Here is an 18,479-nt window from a genome sequence, read left to right as displayed (position 1 = left end):
CACCTTCCCTGGATAGTGATTGAACATATTTTCTATTGTAGTTATGTGATCAGAGTCTGAAAACCTGAATGATTATAGCAACAAATTTTCTAGTTTGTTAGCCAAATCATCGTCCAATATCATTTTTGTCTTCTCATATTGTATACTATTTGCTGTTTTTAAGAATAGTTAATAAAATTTAACATTAAATTCAACTCTCAAGTCCTTTTCTTTAGTTAAGCAATCAAAATTAAAATTACCATAAGAAAGCAGGTATGAGTAGTCAGTTACGCAGTTGCTTAACTAAGATTTGTTTTATACCCTATCTTTCTGTGTCTTCAAGGTTTTTAATTTAAAAATAGGTGCCAGATTTCCAGAAGCTTCAATTTGGAGCAGAGCTGCAGAGCATGTGTTACGTATATAATGTAGTCTCTAGCTAATTTCTCATTGTTGAAAATTAACTGGTCCTGTAGACGTCAGAGCTCCCTGTAGGAAATCCGAGTGCAGCTTTATTGTAACTCTGTTAGTTTTGAAACCCAGCTGAATTAAGCTCATATGCTCTTTTGTTTTTAGTTTTTATTAATATTGTGTTTTTATTCATTTATTTACTGGAGCTTATGAGCTTAATTTATGGTTGACAAAGTCCAGTGTTTTCTGGGATTTACATTGCAACACAAGGAATTACACAGCATCAAAACATGGGAAAACACTTGGCTTGCCAAGTTAAACACTTCCTTGTATGATTTTGTAAATTTTTTTCCCAGATAAGAACTTGCAGCCATTATTGTTAGATTGTATATCAAGTGAGTATATACAAACTGTTCTCTTTTAGGCTTAGCTCAGTCAATTTGCATAAGTATCCTGGTGCACAAAGTGATTTTTTAAAAAAGCCTGTTCATATGGTTGCTACCATATTCCTTTAGTTATTGTTATAGCGAGGTATAGGGCCTGATTCTGATCTCACCTATACTGATGTAAATTTGGGAGTAACTGTTGAAGTGAATGGAGTTACACTGGTACGAAACCACTATAAGTATGATCAGAACCAGGTCTGTAAACCCCAGTTATTGGAGTAAGTGCACTACACCTGGTCATTTTTGATATCAGGGTTTATTCTTGATATATACCATGTAAGCGAAGGGAAGCCTCTTTGACAAGAAAAGCATAATTCCTTTAGAAAATTCTTCCTCTTATTTTTTAAAAGGTAAAAGTGCACTTTCTTATGGGAACCAGCTATGATATTTCTCATTTTCCCATAATATGCTAACTTTATTGTTAAGTTTATTCCTTTACTACTGGCTATATTTGAGTTGAACCTGGGTTGGAATCTAAACCTTTTTAGTGTATGCTGGCTTGTCTGGTTACTTTCCAGTGAAATTGATTTTGAAAATAAAGAGGGTGCAGATAGAAAACTGCATGCAAAATGAATTTCCCAAACAATCTGGAATTGAAGAATGTGGTAATATTGTTTTAACTCTATATTTAACAACTATTTTAACTCTATATTTAACTAACTGTTCTTTATTTCAACATCCCACACTTTTTTCTCTAAAATTCCTGCAGTTTAACTTCCCCTCAGTTCAGTTAACTGCCACCTGCTGTTGTACCCAAGAACTGCACCAGTTTTTTAAAAAAATATGTATGTCTATACCTCACTTATGAAGCAACCATCACTACAGCATCTGAGCACCTTACATATGTTGAATTTATCCTCACATCATCATTAGGAGGTTAGGAGATTAGGAACTGAGGCAGAGAGAGATTAAGTGACTTGCCAAAAGTAACAGAGGATGTGTGTACCACACAGTGGGGAATTTATCCCATTTCTCAAGTCCTAGACTAGTACCTTAACCATGTGACCATCCTAAAAGAAGAAAATATGATGCACTTAATGCCTTCAGAAAATTGACTCTAATTACCTTCAGCCAAAAAGCAGGTGGAAGGAGCCCAATAGCTTGGAGAAGTACGCACCAATGCAGCAAAGCAATTTGCATCACAGAATATGCTCTCATTCCACTGAACAGCGCTTTATAGGGAACCATGGGAGTAGCCGCTAAAAGGTACATAAGCATACACAAACAGGACAGAAATAGAGATCAGCAGCATTAGCACCCTTACCGCAATTCCCATGGCCTGAGCAAAAACCAATCTCATCTCAGACACGTACTGTCTTAAAAGAGGTCCATTGACTTCAATGAATGTTGGCGCATGACCTATGGCAGCCCTAATTTCCATGTATTGGACACGTGTGCCCCCTCAACTCCCTCCATAGCCTAACTTGTGATTTTTGTAGATTTCTCGCAGATGACTGGCCTTGTGCTCTCTCAGGACATTGCTTTGCATTTCAGGACCACAGACATTTTCTTGCACTATAGTCTTGGAAACATTTTTGGAACCAAGTTCTAGTTCTTTACTTCTTCCTATTCTAGGGGAACATGGCCCAACATGTTTAAGACAAACCTGTGTTCAGCAGTTACAACAGTTTATCTTTAAGACAAAAGAAGATTACAGATAAATCAAAATTTGTTGAAAGAACAGGGACCTCTTTCTAGTCTAGGTCTTATTCTCCCTTTGCAAGCATCATTGTGTAATCTGTGTTACAAAAATGGGGGCTCATCTCTGTTTCATATCTCATCCAAAAATCGTTGATATTGCTGCAAATATGCTAGACAGCCAGGGTATTTCCTTAGAGTTTCCTTTCCCTGTAGCTTTATGAATCATATCACACTTTTAGCTGATTTCTTTGTCACAATGATAAAAATACAAGTGTCATTTACTTTAGATTTCACTAATTTTTCCACTTGCAAATTTCAGCTTTTCTGATGTCTGCAAATTTCAGCTAGCATCTCCCTTGATTTTGAGAGTGAGCTACTGTACTACACCATACCCATTGATAAGACTTTCAGAGTAAATACTATGGTTGTGTAACTTCTTCTAAGGAGAGAAAACATGCCAGACCATCAACAGGTGTTAACTGACATTGTTGCACTGATTTAAATTTCTGCCAGTTTACATAAGCTGAGAATCTGGTCCATAGAGTTTAAAAGCTAAATTATTTTGGAATGCCGTCTTCATAAAAGCATAAAGGCACCTGACAAAGCTTGTCTGAGGTCAGCCAGATAGTGCATTGGTTACCGTATTAATTAAGCCATTGAATATTAACAAATTAACACAACCTTTGAATAAGAACCAACATTTTTCACCTTCAAGTGAATTTAATTAATTCACTGTATATATATTTTCCTATCAGCAGCAATATGACAGACAGGATTTTTATAAGATTTTATTTACCCCATGTGCAGCTACTAGTAACCTTGAGCTTTCCCTTCTATTCTTATTTGTAATATCTAAAAGCTCTCCGACTACATTTTTAAAGGACACAGTTCACAATCGTAGCTATATCTTATTGATGTTCTCAAATAGAAAGATTAGTTTAAACATTATACAATCATTTCAAGATTTGTTTTAAATTCCTAAGGCCAACTTTCTCTTTTTTTAAAAAATAAGTCCTAAAACCTCTGAACAGAAAACATCTGTCTTTAAAGAGAAGAATCAAGTCCTGTCAGAATTCCTGCCCCCAAACCTGCTTTTGTTCCCTTTAAGTTCCAGCAATCGCTATGATAATTTTGTTGTGTTTCCAGTCTAGTATTGTGTTGCTCAATAAAGAACAGACAATTGACTGTTTGGGGGGGCATTGTAATAGCCTTTGTGTGTGTGTTTTTACTTGGGAAGAAATGCTGTTATAATTTCTTCAGGGAATCAATATCTTCCACTGCATATGCACTGCCCTGTTCGGGATGCCGATTGCATGGGGAGAAAGGAAATTTATTACATTGTAAATGTAGGCAAAAGGTGGTAGGTAAGCTGTAATTAAAGTTTTGCTGATAATAAAAAGTGAAAGAACTAAACAGACTCCATAATCAGTAAATGTTAGCACTGCTGCACAATCACACCATTCTGCAGATGAAACTGCAGCACTGTGTTCTTTTTCTGCACAATTAGCCTAAGGAAGCATGGCTTACATATAGCACCCCAAAATGCTAGCACCCTGCATGCACTTTGAAAATGCTTAAACATCTCCATCCTACAAGCACTTAAGATTCTTAATCTTTTAAATCTTAAACATCTAGTAAAAAGTAAATACCGGTAACTATACTGCATGCTTTTTAAAGATAAAATCAGAGACGCAAACTAGCTTTGGATGGTCAGAATTATATAACTGGTACACTTTGTATTTTTGCTTTTAAGAGGGATGCTCAATGTAAAGGCTAGCTGTTAGCAAGTTACATTAACACAAAGTCAGTGAACCATCTTGCAAGGGTTTGCCTGGCAGGCAACCATAATACAGGACTTGAGATGGACACCTATATTACTTCGCATTTATCAACATTGAACATCATTTGCCATCATGTTGCCCATTCATCTAGCTTGGTTAAATCCCTCTAAAGTCCTCAGTCCTCTATGGATTTGACTTACCTAAATAACTGTCTCATCTGCATATTTTGCTACCTCACTGTTCACCCCCCACTTTCTAGAGTGGAGCAACTGGTAGCAAAAGAAGTTAGTAAAACAGAGGAGGAAGGTTGCCAAAGAAAGGGTGAAATAATCACTGCAACCAGATCAGTGATCTCAGATATCCAGTGTCCTCAGATATCCACATAGTTTAATGGTGACCAAAACTTTTATGAAACAAGCTTGTAAGGAAAATGGTCGAAACCATGGGAGACTTTTAAAAGTAGACTGGGCACTAGGCACAATCCTGTACAGTACAGGGGTAGGTGTGGACTGGTTAACCGAATCCAATAGGGTTTTCCATCTCTAACTTCTATGATTCAAAAAGTGAAATTCAGAAAGCTGGGTGGTGGTGGGAAATCAGGGCTTCGAACTGGAAGAGAAGGGAAGCATGACCAGCAGTGAACATCCAGAATTCCTGGGATATCATTTGACCGCAAAACAATATTTCCTGGAAGTGTTGACAGGAAAATTATTTTCATCAAGCAGCTGGTAGTTTTAGTAGTAGTGAGAGAGCTGCAAAAGAAAAGAATGGCAGGCTGGAGGAAGAGCACCCTTATCCCAGACTCCGAGACAAAAGATAATGTCAGATCTAAAGCATTTGAATGATAGTTATTGACAAAAAAAATGGGAGAGGAAATTCCAGCCATTAAGAAATTGTCACTTTAGTTATAAACTTCCCATTGCAGCACTACCTGAGATGGCTGCTTCTCCTGCGTAGCATTACAGGGGAAGTACAAGGATTCTTAGGCCTGGCCTACACTAAGAAGTTAGGTCAACGTATGCTGCATTAGGAGAAAATGTCACCTCCCCATCACTCCCCCTCTATGCCCACAGAAAGCCTTGAATGCACTAAACCCAGTGCAGCAGTTGGGGGTGGGGGGTTGGAAGCCTGCCCAATGGGCCCACACCCATTGCACACTCCAGAATGCAGTCCTACACAGGTTCCTCGAGACCCAGCATGGCAGTGGTTTGGATAGAGCAATGGGCATAAGCTGGAAGGAGGACAGGGTCAAGGTCAGCCCTCTGCAGTCACCTCTGGAACATAGCTGTGCTAAAGCCTGCGTGACCACCCACAGGAGGCTCACCCCACAGTGTAGGGCAGTGGTCCCCAACCTTTTCCGTGTGGCGGGCGCTGGACCTTGGACCCTGGCCACCAGACAAGCAGCTGCTGAAATGCCACCGAGAAGCATCAACGTCAATAAGCGTCAGCGCCGCAATGCCACCGAAAAGCAGTATCATCAAGAGGCGTCGCCGCCAAAAATTGGTGGCATTTCGGCAGCAATACTTCTTGATGTTGTTGCTTCTCGGCTGCATTTTGGCAGTTGCTTGTCTGGCGGCCAGTAGGTGGGTGCACATAGATGCCCCAGCGGGCACCACGGTGCCCACGGGCACCATGTTGGGGACCCCTGGTGTAGGGAAATCCCCTGGTGGTATAGCACTACGAAAGCATGACTATGCCACCTCTCTCCCAGTTGCCACCTAAGGGAACACAATCACAGGAAAGGGGATGTAGCCAGGACTTCCCTGTGGCTCTGATCTCCAGCTTTTGTGTGTCCTTGGGAAGAGTGGCAGCAAAGGTAAGTTACAGTACCTCACTTACAACCAGTTGATAGGCATTTTGCACAGAGGGCTCAGTATTACAGGCATCAGTGGGAGTCAATCCCCTCCTTCAGTGGGGTGGTGGTGGAGTCCTGGTGGTGTCCAAGCATCCTAGTTATACTTTGTGCTTCACAACAGATCCCAAACCACTTCAGAGAAAAGCTATCATTATCCCAATGCTACAGACACTCAGGCACAGAACGGTGAAGTGACTTGGCCAAGGTTCATAGATTCTAAGGCCAGAAGGAACCATTATGATCATTAGTCTGATATCTCTCTCTCTCTCTCTCTCTCTCTCACAGGTCATAGGCCTTTTCCAAAATAATTCCAAGAGCGTCTCTTTTAGAAAAACATCCAATCTTGATTTTAAAATGGTCAGTGATAGAGAATCCACCATGACCCTTGGTAAATTGTTCCAGTGGTTATTTATTCTGTTAAAAATTTACACCTTATTTCCATTCTGAATTTTTCTAGTTTCAACTTCCAGCCATTGAACCATGTTCTACTTTTCTCTGCTAGACTGAGGAGCCCATTATTAAATATCTGTTCTCCATATAGGTATTTATAGACTGTTATGCAGTCACCCCTTACTCTACTCTTTGTTAAGCTAAACAGATTGATCTCCTAGACTCTATCACGATAAGGCAAGTTTTCTCATCCTTTAATTATTCTCGTGGCTCTTCTCTGAACCCTCTCCAATTTATCCACAGCCTTCTTCAAGTGTGGGCATCAGAACTGGACAGTGGCACTGGTGCAACAGCTACTGGAGTACAAATATAGAGGTAAAAAATAACCACTACTCCTACTTAAGAGTCCCATCTATGCATCCCAAGATCGCATTAGCTCTTTTGGCCACTGAGCGCTCATGTTCAGCTGATTATCCACAATGACCTCCAAATCTTTTTTTTTTTTTTTTAAAGAGTATCTGCTTCCAAGGATAGAGTCCCTAATCCTGTAAGTATGGCCTACATTATTTGTTCCTACATGTACACATTTAGCTGTATTAAAACATCCATTGTTTGCTTGCACTCAGTTTACCAAGTGATCCAGACTAGATCAGTGAACTGTTCTCTTTATTATTTACCGCTCCCTCAATTTTTCTGTCATCTGCAAACTTTATCAGTGATGTTTCCTTCCAGGTCATGGATATAAACGTTAAATAGCCTGGGGCCAAGAACCTAACTCAGAGGGATCTCACTAGATGCACACCTGCTCAATGACAATTCCCCATTTACATTTCCATTCGGAGACCAATCAATCAGTCGTTTTTAATTCATTTAATGTATGCCATGTTAATTTTATATCATTCTTGGTTTTTAATCAAAATGTCACGCAGTACCAACTCAATGCCTTACAGAATCATAGGACTGGAAGGGACCTCAAGAGTCCAGTCCCCTGCACTCCTGGTAGGACTAAGTATGATCTAGACCTAGTCTAGATAATAGAAGTCTACATATACTACATCAACACTATTACCTATATCAACCAAACTTGTCATCTCATCAAAAAAAGATATCAAGTTAGACAGGATCTATTTTCCACAAACCCATGTGGATTTGCATTAAATACATTACCCTGCCTTAGTTATTTATTAATCGAGTCCCATAACAGCCACTTTTACCTTGCCCAGGATTGATATCAGGCTGACAGGCCTGTAATGATCCAGGTCATCGCATTTATCCTTTTAAAAATTAGCATAACATTAGCTTTCTTCTGGTCTTCGGAAGTTCCCTAGTACTCCAAGACTTATTGAAAATCATCAATAATGCTCCAGCGAGCTCCTCAGGCAGCTCATCTAAAACTCTTGAATGCAAGTGATCTGGACTTGTTTAAAAATGTCTAACTTTAATAGCTTCTGTTTAAAATCCTTCAGAGATGCTAGTAGAATGGAAAGACTGCTATCATCTTACAGTGAGACTGTATCATCTATTTTTCCCCAAATACAGAACAGAAATATTTATTGGATACTTCTGCGTTTCCTGTATTCTTACTGATAATTCTACCATTTCAATCTAGTAATGGACCAATACCATTGCCAGGATTATTTTTGTTCCTAATTTTATATATATATATATATATATATAATATTTAAAAACCTCCTTTTTGTTGTGCTTAAGTCTGCTGGCCATATATTTCTCTTTGTGTCCTTCAGCTTCCCTTATTTTTCCAACAATTCTTAACTTCTGGTTTATATTCATTACTATCTAGTTCCCTTTTCTTCCACTTGTTATTGGCAGAGGTGGGACTAGAAGCCAGAATGACATCTGGGCCCCATTAAAGTCAGTGGGAGTTTTTGCCATTGGCTTCAGTCATTTATCTTATCCATGAAACCACACTGCTGGAGCATAGTGTATTCATCTTTCCTGTTGATCTGTGAGTGATCCAGCCTGAGAAAGTCAGTCATTTCTAAGGATTCCTTTTTTGAGATCCTCTTCATTCAATTAAGGGCCACAGAACTATTGAAATGTTGGGCTGGAAGGACTCAAAAAGCCATCAAATCCAGCCCAATGTGCTTAGGCAGAACTAAGTAAACTTAACCCATCCCTGACAGGAATGTTTGTCTAACCTGTTCTTATAAACCTCCAATGATGGGGATTCCTCAACCTCTCTGGGAAGCCTATTACAGAGCTTAACTATCATTACAGTTAGAAAGTTTTCCCTAATATCTAGCCTAAAATTTCACTTGCTGCAAATTAAGCCAATTACTTCTTGTCCTATCTTCAATGGACATGGAGAACAATTGATCACAGTCATCTTTATAACAGCCCTCAACATATTTGAAGGCTTATCAGGTCCCCCGCCTTCAGGTTTTTTTTCCCCTCAAGATAAATATGTCCAGTTCTTTTAACCTTTCCTCATAGGTCAGGTTTTCTATATCATTTTTGTTGCACTCCTCTGGACTCTCCAGTTTGTCCATATCTCCCTTGAAGTGTGGCACCCAGAACTGGATACAATACTCCAGCTGAAGCCTCACTAGTGCTGAGAAAAGCAGGTCCCGCATCTTAGGTATGACACTCCTGTTAATACACCACAACATAATAAGTCTTTTTTTTTTCGCAACTGCATCACAGAGTTGATTCTCATTCAATTTGTGATCCACTATAATCCCCAGATCCTTTTCATCAGTACTACCACCTTTTATTGGTGCTTATTAAGAACCATGTCACTTCACACAACAGTTTTCAAAACAAAAAACAGGGTCAGGTGCATTGGACACATTTTTCAGTGTTCACCCAGCTCCTTATTTAGAATTCATGGAGTGCTGAAAGTATATATAGCTCTTTACAAAGAAAATGACAGACAGGGCCCCTGTCCTGAGAAGCTTACAAATGAACAGCACTATATTAAATTTGGGAACATATTTTGCTAAGATGTTAAAAAAAATCACAATGAACAAAATGAATATTAAATCTTCTTTCTAAGGGTTTTTCTACACAGCCCTGCAATTCAAACTACAGGGCTGTGAATTGTAGCACGCACGAACATGCTGCACTATAAATCCCAGTGCAAACTGAAAGGTACCTAGTTCAAATTCACTTACTCCCAGAGGATTACATTAATACAATTAGGTACCTTTTCATTTATACACATAGCATCCACACAGGAGAGTTATAGCGCAGCACACCAATTCACACCTCCGTAATCTTGAGTCCAAACTGCAGGCCCATGTAGACATAGCCTAAATGTAAATCAGACAGAAAACTAGAACACAAATATTTAGTATTCACAGCAGCCCTATCCACACTGAAAATAGCAAAGAGCTAAAATTAGCCCCAGGAAAACAGAGACAGAAATAAATGAACTGAGTCACCAAAAACACAAATGTCAATAGCATTTGACAACTGCAGAAATGCAAAATCTAGATTAAAAGTGAATGGTGTATACATGAGGCCTGGTTATAGAAGAGAATTCAGTGTGTAACAAGCTGACCATCAAGTTGATAGAAAGCGGTTAAGGGCTAGATTCTCACTTGAGGGAAGTCGACACATCTATGTTGCTGATTTCCATTAACCTAAACATGGGCGGCACATTTGGGGATGCTGGAGCAGTGCGGGCAGGGCCACAGGGGAAGAGCAGCAGCAGGGCCTCGGGGCAGAGTGCAGGCAGACCCACAGTCCAGGAGTCTGCGCTCTCAAAGGGGGTGGGTCTGCAGCTGTTCGGGAGGCTTAGCCTCCCCTGGCCTATTATACCTGCCACCCATGGACCTATCCCAATTTAGAGCAGTTGAGGATCTGGTGCTTTAAATCTAAAATGCTGGCTCCCAGAAGAGCATTGTTCCGAACAGTGGGCGACTATTAAAAAAACAGAAGGAGAAAAAAAAAATAAACCTGCTCCCTGGTGGCAACAATGAAACATTAAACTTTTGTCCTTTTGGTTTCTTTCTGTTCCTTTCATGCCTTCCTTCATCTTTACAGGGTCGTTTCTATCCTCATACCACCTTTGGGATTGCTCACCACTGAGTATCCAATAAAAACATACCTGAGCCATTAAATCTATCCCCAGTTAACCCAAAGTCTTTTATTACAGAAATTTTCCACAAGGGATAAATACAGTGTCTCGTTTTCTGATTCTCAGCAGTCTTCTGTCACTCTACACTTATTAAAACTGTTGCTAATATACTGCTCCCAGTTAGCAACTAAAATAGTTCAGTTATTCCTTTTAATTCGCCAATAAAACAGTCTCATGGTGCAATAAAAAGGGTTGTCACTTATTTGTTTTACTGATCTGACCAAAAAGTTTTCTAAGTTTCCCTCTGCATATTATCATTAAATATTTTAACACGTGGGTGGGTATAAATGTGGTTTTAAAATAAGCATCTAATCGTGTTACAAATGTTACCAGAATCCCCCCAGAAATTTCATAATGTTTGATGGTACAGCTTTTTAAGGTTTCTTTTTTAAGGTGAAAGTCTGCCAGATGTAGTGAAGAAAGTAAGAGAAAGAGAAAGCAAAAGAGAAAAAAAAAGGAGAGAAAGAAAGAGAAAAAAGATAGAGATAGGAAAAAAAGAAAAAGAAAGAAAAAGAAGTACTGCATTCTTGGGCCAAGCCAGAGCAACTCATAACAGTCCATCCAGAGAAATGAATAGCCTTGCAGCAGGAGAAATGGCCTTGGTCTGAGGTTTGTATGTCAAGAGACACAGAGCCCAAATACAGTAATAAAGACACAGAGACAAAAAGTTTGAAGGTCCTGCACTACTTTACTATTAGACACAGATGTAACCACAGTGCACTAAAGATAAATAATAAAATCAGGCTTTTAGGCAGAATCTCGGGTATTTTGTCCCTCTTGAGGGAACAGTACCCTCTTTCTCAACAAAAGTGTCAGGACCTCCAAACATCTAGAGCCAGCCAACCCCTGAGAGTCCCAATTTATATCACATCCCTTCTGGTTCTATAATGTAACTTTCAAAAACTAGCCCTGCTGGAAAGTGTTGATCATCATTTTATTTATTACATAGGAGATCACTTCATTCATTACAGGAACTGAGCCACTGCATCTCTTTATCAGTAAACAGCAAGGCAACACTATACCACAGATAATAGAAAGTAAACATCCTACCCAATGGAAACTGTGGGAGGATTTGCAGGCAGAAAGGATGTAATTACTAGATTTGAATTTGGACACCAGGGCTCAGTTCTCTCCCACAGGCTGCAAGTCATTCTCTTTGAAGCTAGAAGTAGTTATTTATATCCAGCAGCAGAGAGATCCAGCCCTATGCAAAGATATGCACAAACGCCATGCAACGTTTGATGACCACAGGTGTCCTGGGACCTTGATTTTTGTGTTCCATTCAAAAGACCCCGCCAGGTGCCCAGTGATCCCTAGCATCATGCTCAGGAACAGGTTCAACACTCAGGGTTTGTCTACACTGCAATCAGAGGTGTGACTGCAACACAGGTAGACATACCTGAGTCTGCTGGCTTGAACAATAGCAATGCGGCCATGGCAGCATGAATGGCAAAACAGATTGTTCAAACCCGCCCGGGACTCTATGTATGTACTCAAGCCGCTCTCCTTGCTGCCATGGCTTCAATGCTATTGCTATTCAAGCTAGCTATATCAAAGCTAGCTCAGATATATCTACACATGCTGCACTCATAGCTCTGATCTTAACATAGACATAGCCTAAGATGCAACAGCATCACTTACTGAATCACCAACACCAATTTTTGCATCACTTTCTTTACTGCTGCTCTTCCCTAGCAATTTGGCCTGATCCTGCTCAAGTTGAGAAACTTGATGCAACTCCACCATAAGGACAAAGTATTGGCAGCAGGCAGCAATGCCAAAAATCTTCACATACAGTATGAATTCCACAGTGTTAGGGATTCTGAGTCAAAAGCCAAAACAATAACAAAGTGGGGTTTTGAAATCAAGGGAGCTATGCCAATGTACATCAGTTGAGGATCTGGCCCAGAATTTTTATTACACACAGGCTCATTAGGTAATAGAAGCGGTTGTGTGTCTAGGCAACGCTGTCCTGAATGGAAAGAATTTATCCGACCAGCTACGTGTTGAATAATTTCCTCCGCTGGCACCTTTTCCCTCACTGGGAAGAAACCTGTCATTCCGGATCCTAAAGTCACATGAAATCTGCTCCCGATGTGGATTGCTGTGCTGTATATATCATGAGTTGTTACAGAGTATCATTGTGCTATGACTTTGCTTTGTGTTTACTCAATATCTGTAGCAGTAAAAGGGCTTTGCACAGGAGAGCCATTGAATTAATATGAGCAGATTTATTGTGCATTCTTTATAATATTTCATGTACTCTGGACTCAAAAACTCTAACACAAATATTAGGAAAACAGATTCTGACAGAAAGGTGGTGAGAAGCCCCATAAATATCCCAATGCCTCTGTACATGAGGAACCCACTGACCATGTAAAATGGATGTATGTGTAGATATTTGTACCTACCCACAGAGGTAATGCCCAGAATAAGGCATCATTTCTAGAACTACAGCCCGTGGAGATTTGTGGGAGTAAAAAAGCAGACACTCGGGTTCTACAAAAGAATGATGACAACCCCTAGTTCCACAGCAATGGAACAGCAGTATGAGGCGGTGGTTGGTTGGCATGCAGCTATTACACATCTTCATATCTCTAGCTTCTGAAGAACATGACAAATAAGGGCACTATTGCCATACTGCAAAGGAGCTATTTATACCAGACACAACATTAAAACAAATAAGAATGAGAAGCACAAAACATGCCCTGCCTCCTTCCCCTCTTCCCACACACACAAAAACCAAAACAAATCCCTACATTTTTGTATGGAGTTAAAAATTTCCTGATATTTATTACATGATTTGTCATTCCCCACCTTCCCCTTGAAAATGAATTTTCCCATTTTAATTCCTGATCCTTTTTCCCTTTTGACAACATCATTTCAGAGCGGGGAAGCAGAAAACAAAAATAAAATATGTTCCTCTAAACCAGAGATCATTCTACCCTATCAGTAGATTTTGTTTTAGAGAGGCTATCAGATGTTATTCATTGATCTGCTTAAATACCAACCAGATCTTTTCTCCCAATGACGAGTAAATACAGAATGTGAGAGAGAGAGAGAGAGAGAGAGAGACCGACCATACTGGGGTTTTTCCCCCCTCTTTTGGGGTCTGATTCTAAGTCCACTGAAGTAAATAGAAGTCTTTCCACTGATTTCAATAGACTTTGGCTGAGGTTCTAAGTGAATTAATTTATGCTAAATGAAAGCCAAGCTATATATTGACATTGCTTTAACAACTTTGTCCAAAAGATGTCACTGCAGATGACACCATCCTGAGCCAGACTTGTTGTAACAATAAAAGGTTACTCCTACTATTGTGAGGGGCCCTGCAGTCATTAGTCTCTGAAATTGCTTTCCGTGGTGTAAGAAGAGACATAACAACTGGCTAATTTAATAAAAGTGTTCAGGTTCATTCAGCCAGAGAGGCAAGGATAATAGCAATGGATTCTGGAAAAATTCAAAGTCACTCAAACATCATGGGCTTCAAGTTTTCTTAATGGAATCAGCCATTTTCAGGTTGAAGTTCATTTCCTCCCCCTCTCCACAGCCATTCAGGTGGACCATGGAACAGAGAGCGTGCAGGCTGCAGAGGCGGTGACACTGGCACCAAACATGCTGGGAGCGAATGCAGCTGAGCTGTTATATAGTATTTATAGTGAAACCAATCTCTAATTGGTACCTATGAACAGCTGCAATTCCTGATCTCATTGAAATCAATGGAAGTTTTACCAAAGGTCTGAATGGAGACAGGGACATCATTTTATTCCAGATAGAAACAAAGTATCAGGGAAGATAGAGGCCTGATGGCAGAAAGAATGACATCTCTAAGCAAGTGTGGCGAACTGGGAATGTTCTTAATGTTTTCTCTGAATACTGTGTTGGTGCTTCAGTGTCCCCTATGCAGTTCTTAAGTATCTAGGTGGTGGAATAAGGGTGTCTGATTGCTACAGAGCGAAGGGCCAGTGCATCTAAATGCCTGGCACTCTGTCTCCTAGCAACTGATGGCCTGGGTCCCTTCTCTGCAAAGGTGCCAGCTGAAGGTGTTGGAGACAAAGAGGTCAGGTGACCTCCTGGCCTGGGAAAGGAACTGAGCAGAGGAGAAGGGGCTGCGGGGGAGGAGTTCAGTCTGGAGCTGGCTGGGGACGAGGAGTGAAGTGCAGACATGGGGGTCTGGCTCACTGCCCCCCAGAATGGACCTGGCCGAGGGGTCCGGTTCACGGTACCTACAAGCTCTGTTTTAGACCGTGTTCCTGTCATCGAACAAACCTCTCTTTTACTGGCTGGCTGAGAGTCACGTCTGACTTCAAAGTGGGGGTGCAGGACCCAGTGGCTTCCCCAGGACCCCGCCTGGGTGGACTCGCTGTGGGAAGCGCACGGAGGGGCAGAGGATGCTGAATGCTCCAAGGAGAGACCCAGGAGGTGAAGACGTGTGAGCTTCTTGCTCCAAGGGAGAGGAGGCGCCCCAAAGTCCTGACCGGCTTTGTGGGGAGCAGTTCCAGAGCATCGCCCAGGGACTCCATGACAGCAAGCCTGCCAGCTGAGGTCACAAATACACATACACACAAACTTGTCCATTCAAGCCAATTCATCCAAAAAAAACGGTACAAAATTCAACATACAACACAATAGATTGTACCAAAACAATCAATAATATGATTTGCACCATTCATTCAACAATCTGCTGGAGAAAAAAATATAAATAGTAACAGACCAGATTGATTTTTTTTTCTTCACTTTAGCATTATGGAACTCTTATAAACTGTTTATAAGAGCAAGTCTGTAACAGCACTCAAGGTTGAACTGACAGGTTACACATTACCTTAAAGGTGAACTGAAATGTTAAAAGCTGTTGAAAGAACAAGTAATTAAAAATAAAGTACATCACTTCTGCCCTCACTTACACCACTGTAAATCTGGAGTAACCGCAATGACACCTGCTACAGAGTGAGAGAAGAACTTGGCCATGTACTGTTAGAAAATATTAAAACTAATTTTTTTTTAAATCAGTTTTTATCCACTGACCTTTAAACAAGCTGTAGTCATTACTTGCAAATTCATACTTTAAAATGTTTTATAGCTTGTATAATTGATTATTTTATTTGCATACAATTTTGGTTCAGAATAAAAGATGCCATTTTAACTGTGCAGCAAGTCATTGTGCTGATGGCAATAATTGTTTTGCTTACCCTGACAGTAGTACTTTCAGGTTCCAAAGCTGCCAAAAGCTTCCCGGTGTCTGCTGTTCCTAGGCCTCCAAGGAAGCCAGAGCTCAGCCTAACCATGGCAAAACAACATTTCCCAGTGATGAGCCATGATGCCAGCTGCTCTAAAGGAATGACCATCAGACATGATATCAGCATGAGTTCTCTCTCAATTCCAGGATCCTGTAACGAGAAAAAAAAAAAAACAGACTACTTGACTTGGCAGTATAGCTGAGAAAGCTCCAATTACAGGATCCCTTTATATTGAAGATATACAATGCACTATTTAGATTTTAAAAGAAAAAAATATTTTTATCTATCATAGAATAAAAAAATTAAATACTTTTTATTTAAATTAAATACAAAGTTTTTAAAATAAACCTATTGAAATTAAATTTGAAATTAACTTATGTTAAGGCCTAGACTTATTACAATAATTTACATTAAATACAAAAATATTAAGCAGTAAATGTATGTTGCCAAGCTTTAAAAAAAGTAAAACCATAGACACTGGCTAAGTTTTTGGAATCAGATTTTGTTGAAGTGCTAAACCAACTTTTGAAAGCAATAGTTTGTTGTTATTGTTGCGGGGGGAGGGGGATGCAGAAAGAATATTTTCTTCATTTCATTCTATTCAACTAGCTCAGTTCAGTGATTAGTTAATCCAAAGTTAAGAAATCAATGGGAGTTGAAAAAAGCAGGAAAGCTTGCTTTCTTCTTCCAATCTCTGAATAAAAACCCGGTATGAGAAAATGAGCCTCCATGGAAGACTGGCAGAGGCCCTGGAGGTTTTTCACCTTCCTCTGTAGCATGGGGCCCGGGTCACTTGCTGGAGGATTCTCTGCACCTTGAGGTCTTTAAACCATGATTTGAGGACTTCAATAACTCAGACATAGGTTAGGGGTTTGTTACAGGAATAGGTGGGTGAGATTCTGTGGCCTGCACTGTGCAGGTGGTCAGACTAGATGATCATAATGGTCTCTTCTGACCTTAAAGTCTGTGAGATCTACTACTTCTAAAATCTTTAAGGACATGGTGACCAGAAAAAAAAATCTGTTCAATTAATTAATTACAGATCATACTTCGTTAAATAAATCAGTTAGTTTGAAATGCAAAACATGCTTTGATAAATTTTGTTTTTCCTTCTCTATCCAGCACATCTAAGGTAGTTTTATTTAATAGGAAAAAAATTACATGCTGCTGTTCTTGTTTTTGTAATTGAATTTCCATTCAAATAGGACTTGACAAAAATCACAAGCAAAAAAGAAATACATCATTCACCATTTTCTAACATAACAGAAAATCTAAAAATTAAGAATCTGCATAAATGTAAGTTAAGCTATATAATTGCTTAAATGTGTATGCTCCCGGCTAGTAAAAAGATGCACCAAATTTAGTGCAAAGGCTATATTTAGTTGCAAATCAACATGTTTTTATGTTGACCAACCAATACCACCTCTACCTCAAGATAACACTGTCCTCGGGTACCAAAAAATCTTACCGCGTTATAGGTGAAACCACGTTCTATCAAACTTGCTTTGATCCACTGGAGTGCACAGCCCTCTCCCCCCGGAACACTGTTTTACCGCATTATATCGGTATAACGTGACCCGATATAACACGAGGTAGAGGTGTAGTTACTTAGGAAAATAACTAAAGAGTACAAATGCAAAGTATGATTAAAATCAACTATTTAAAATCAGGATTTCCTGCTTGCTAATTTAAATCCTAATTAAAATCAGCTACTTAAATCAAATATACTCTCCTACAGGACACAATTCGCATTTACATATACACGCCAGAGTGGTGTAAAAGAGCCTTAGTGTATATGTTGAGGCCAACAGTGACGTAACCAGGCCAAAAAAAACTATTAAATGTTTCTAATGCTGGAGGATTATAACAGTATGGGTTTCTTCTGAATATCGTTTGTCTTCCAAGATGCAGCACTTCAGAAAGTGCAGCTGCTGAACTACTCTGGACCAAAAGATCATTGTGGTGGTAGTAGAAGTACAAAGCAGAAAGGCTGAAGCTCCCTCCCCAATTAAAAAAACAAAAAACAAAAAAACCACAACTGCCACCCTTCTATGTGTTCATGTCTTTGTAAGGAAAGCAAGTCTGCAGCCTCAGATGTGCCAGGATCCTCAAGAACCTTGAAAACTAAAATGTTTGAAGGATGAAACTCTCTAATCAAGAGAATTTTGGGGATCTATTGTAGGACCATACAGGGATTAAAGCTCATATTTTTTAATGGATTTTATTTCTCACAAGAGCTGGAGCTGCTACTGGTTTGGTGTTTTGGAATGCATAGGTGAAGAAATAGTTCCCAGCTCTGGAAAAAGCTGGATGACAGCAGGCAACATCAAGCTGTTCCCCTGTTAATTCAGTGACCATTAACATACAAGAGTGTGAGGGGCCTAGGTCAGGGACAAGTACAATTGGCCAGAGATGGAAAATGTAACCTTTGGAGGAGTGACAACTGAGGTTGTGTGGATAAATGATAATGTGAAAGGTTTGAATTATTCATGTGTGATTCAAGGTAAAATAATTTAACCTGATATCATCTCACTTGTTGTGGTATCTTGCTGGCCTAAGGAATTTTAACTCAAAGAGCAAGATCTGAACACGGCATGGGGGCATTTGTTTGGGGGCATTTCAAATCAAAGCATAATCTCC

At 39.8% G+C, this 18,479-nt stretch overlaps 1 protein-coding gene across 2 annotated transcripts in view; it reads right to left on the bottom strand.

Annotated features, from left to right (window-relative positions):
- FSTL4 (follistatin like 4) overlaps positions 1-18,479 on the bottom strand; it is an 817,110-nt gene that overhangs the window by 648,739 nt on the left and 149,892 nt on the right. For both annotated transcript variants that reach the window (XM_039485151.1, XM_039485152.1), the window contains one exon: positions 15,792-15,989. In XM_039485151.1, the coding sequence (XP_039341085.1) occupies positions 15,792-15,989 (198 nt within the window). The remainder of the gene's footprint in view (positions 1-15,791; positions 15,990-18,479) is intronic.

The sequence above is a fragment of the Mauremys reevesii genome, linkage group 8 (assembly GCF_016161935.1).
Source record: "Mauremys reevesii isolate NIE-2019 linkage group 8, ASM1616193v1, whole genome shotgun sequence".
In the NCBI taxonomy this organism is placed as follows: Eukaryota; Metazoa; Chordata; order Testudines; family Geoemydidae; genus Mauremys; species Mauremys reevesii.
Note: the sequence above shows the minus strand (reverse complement) of the source record. Positions and strands in the feature narration are given on the sequence as shown.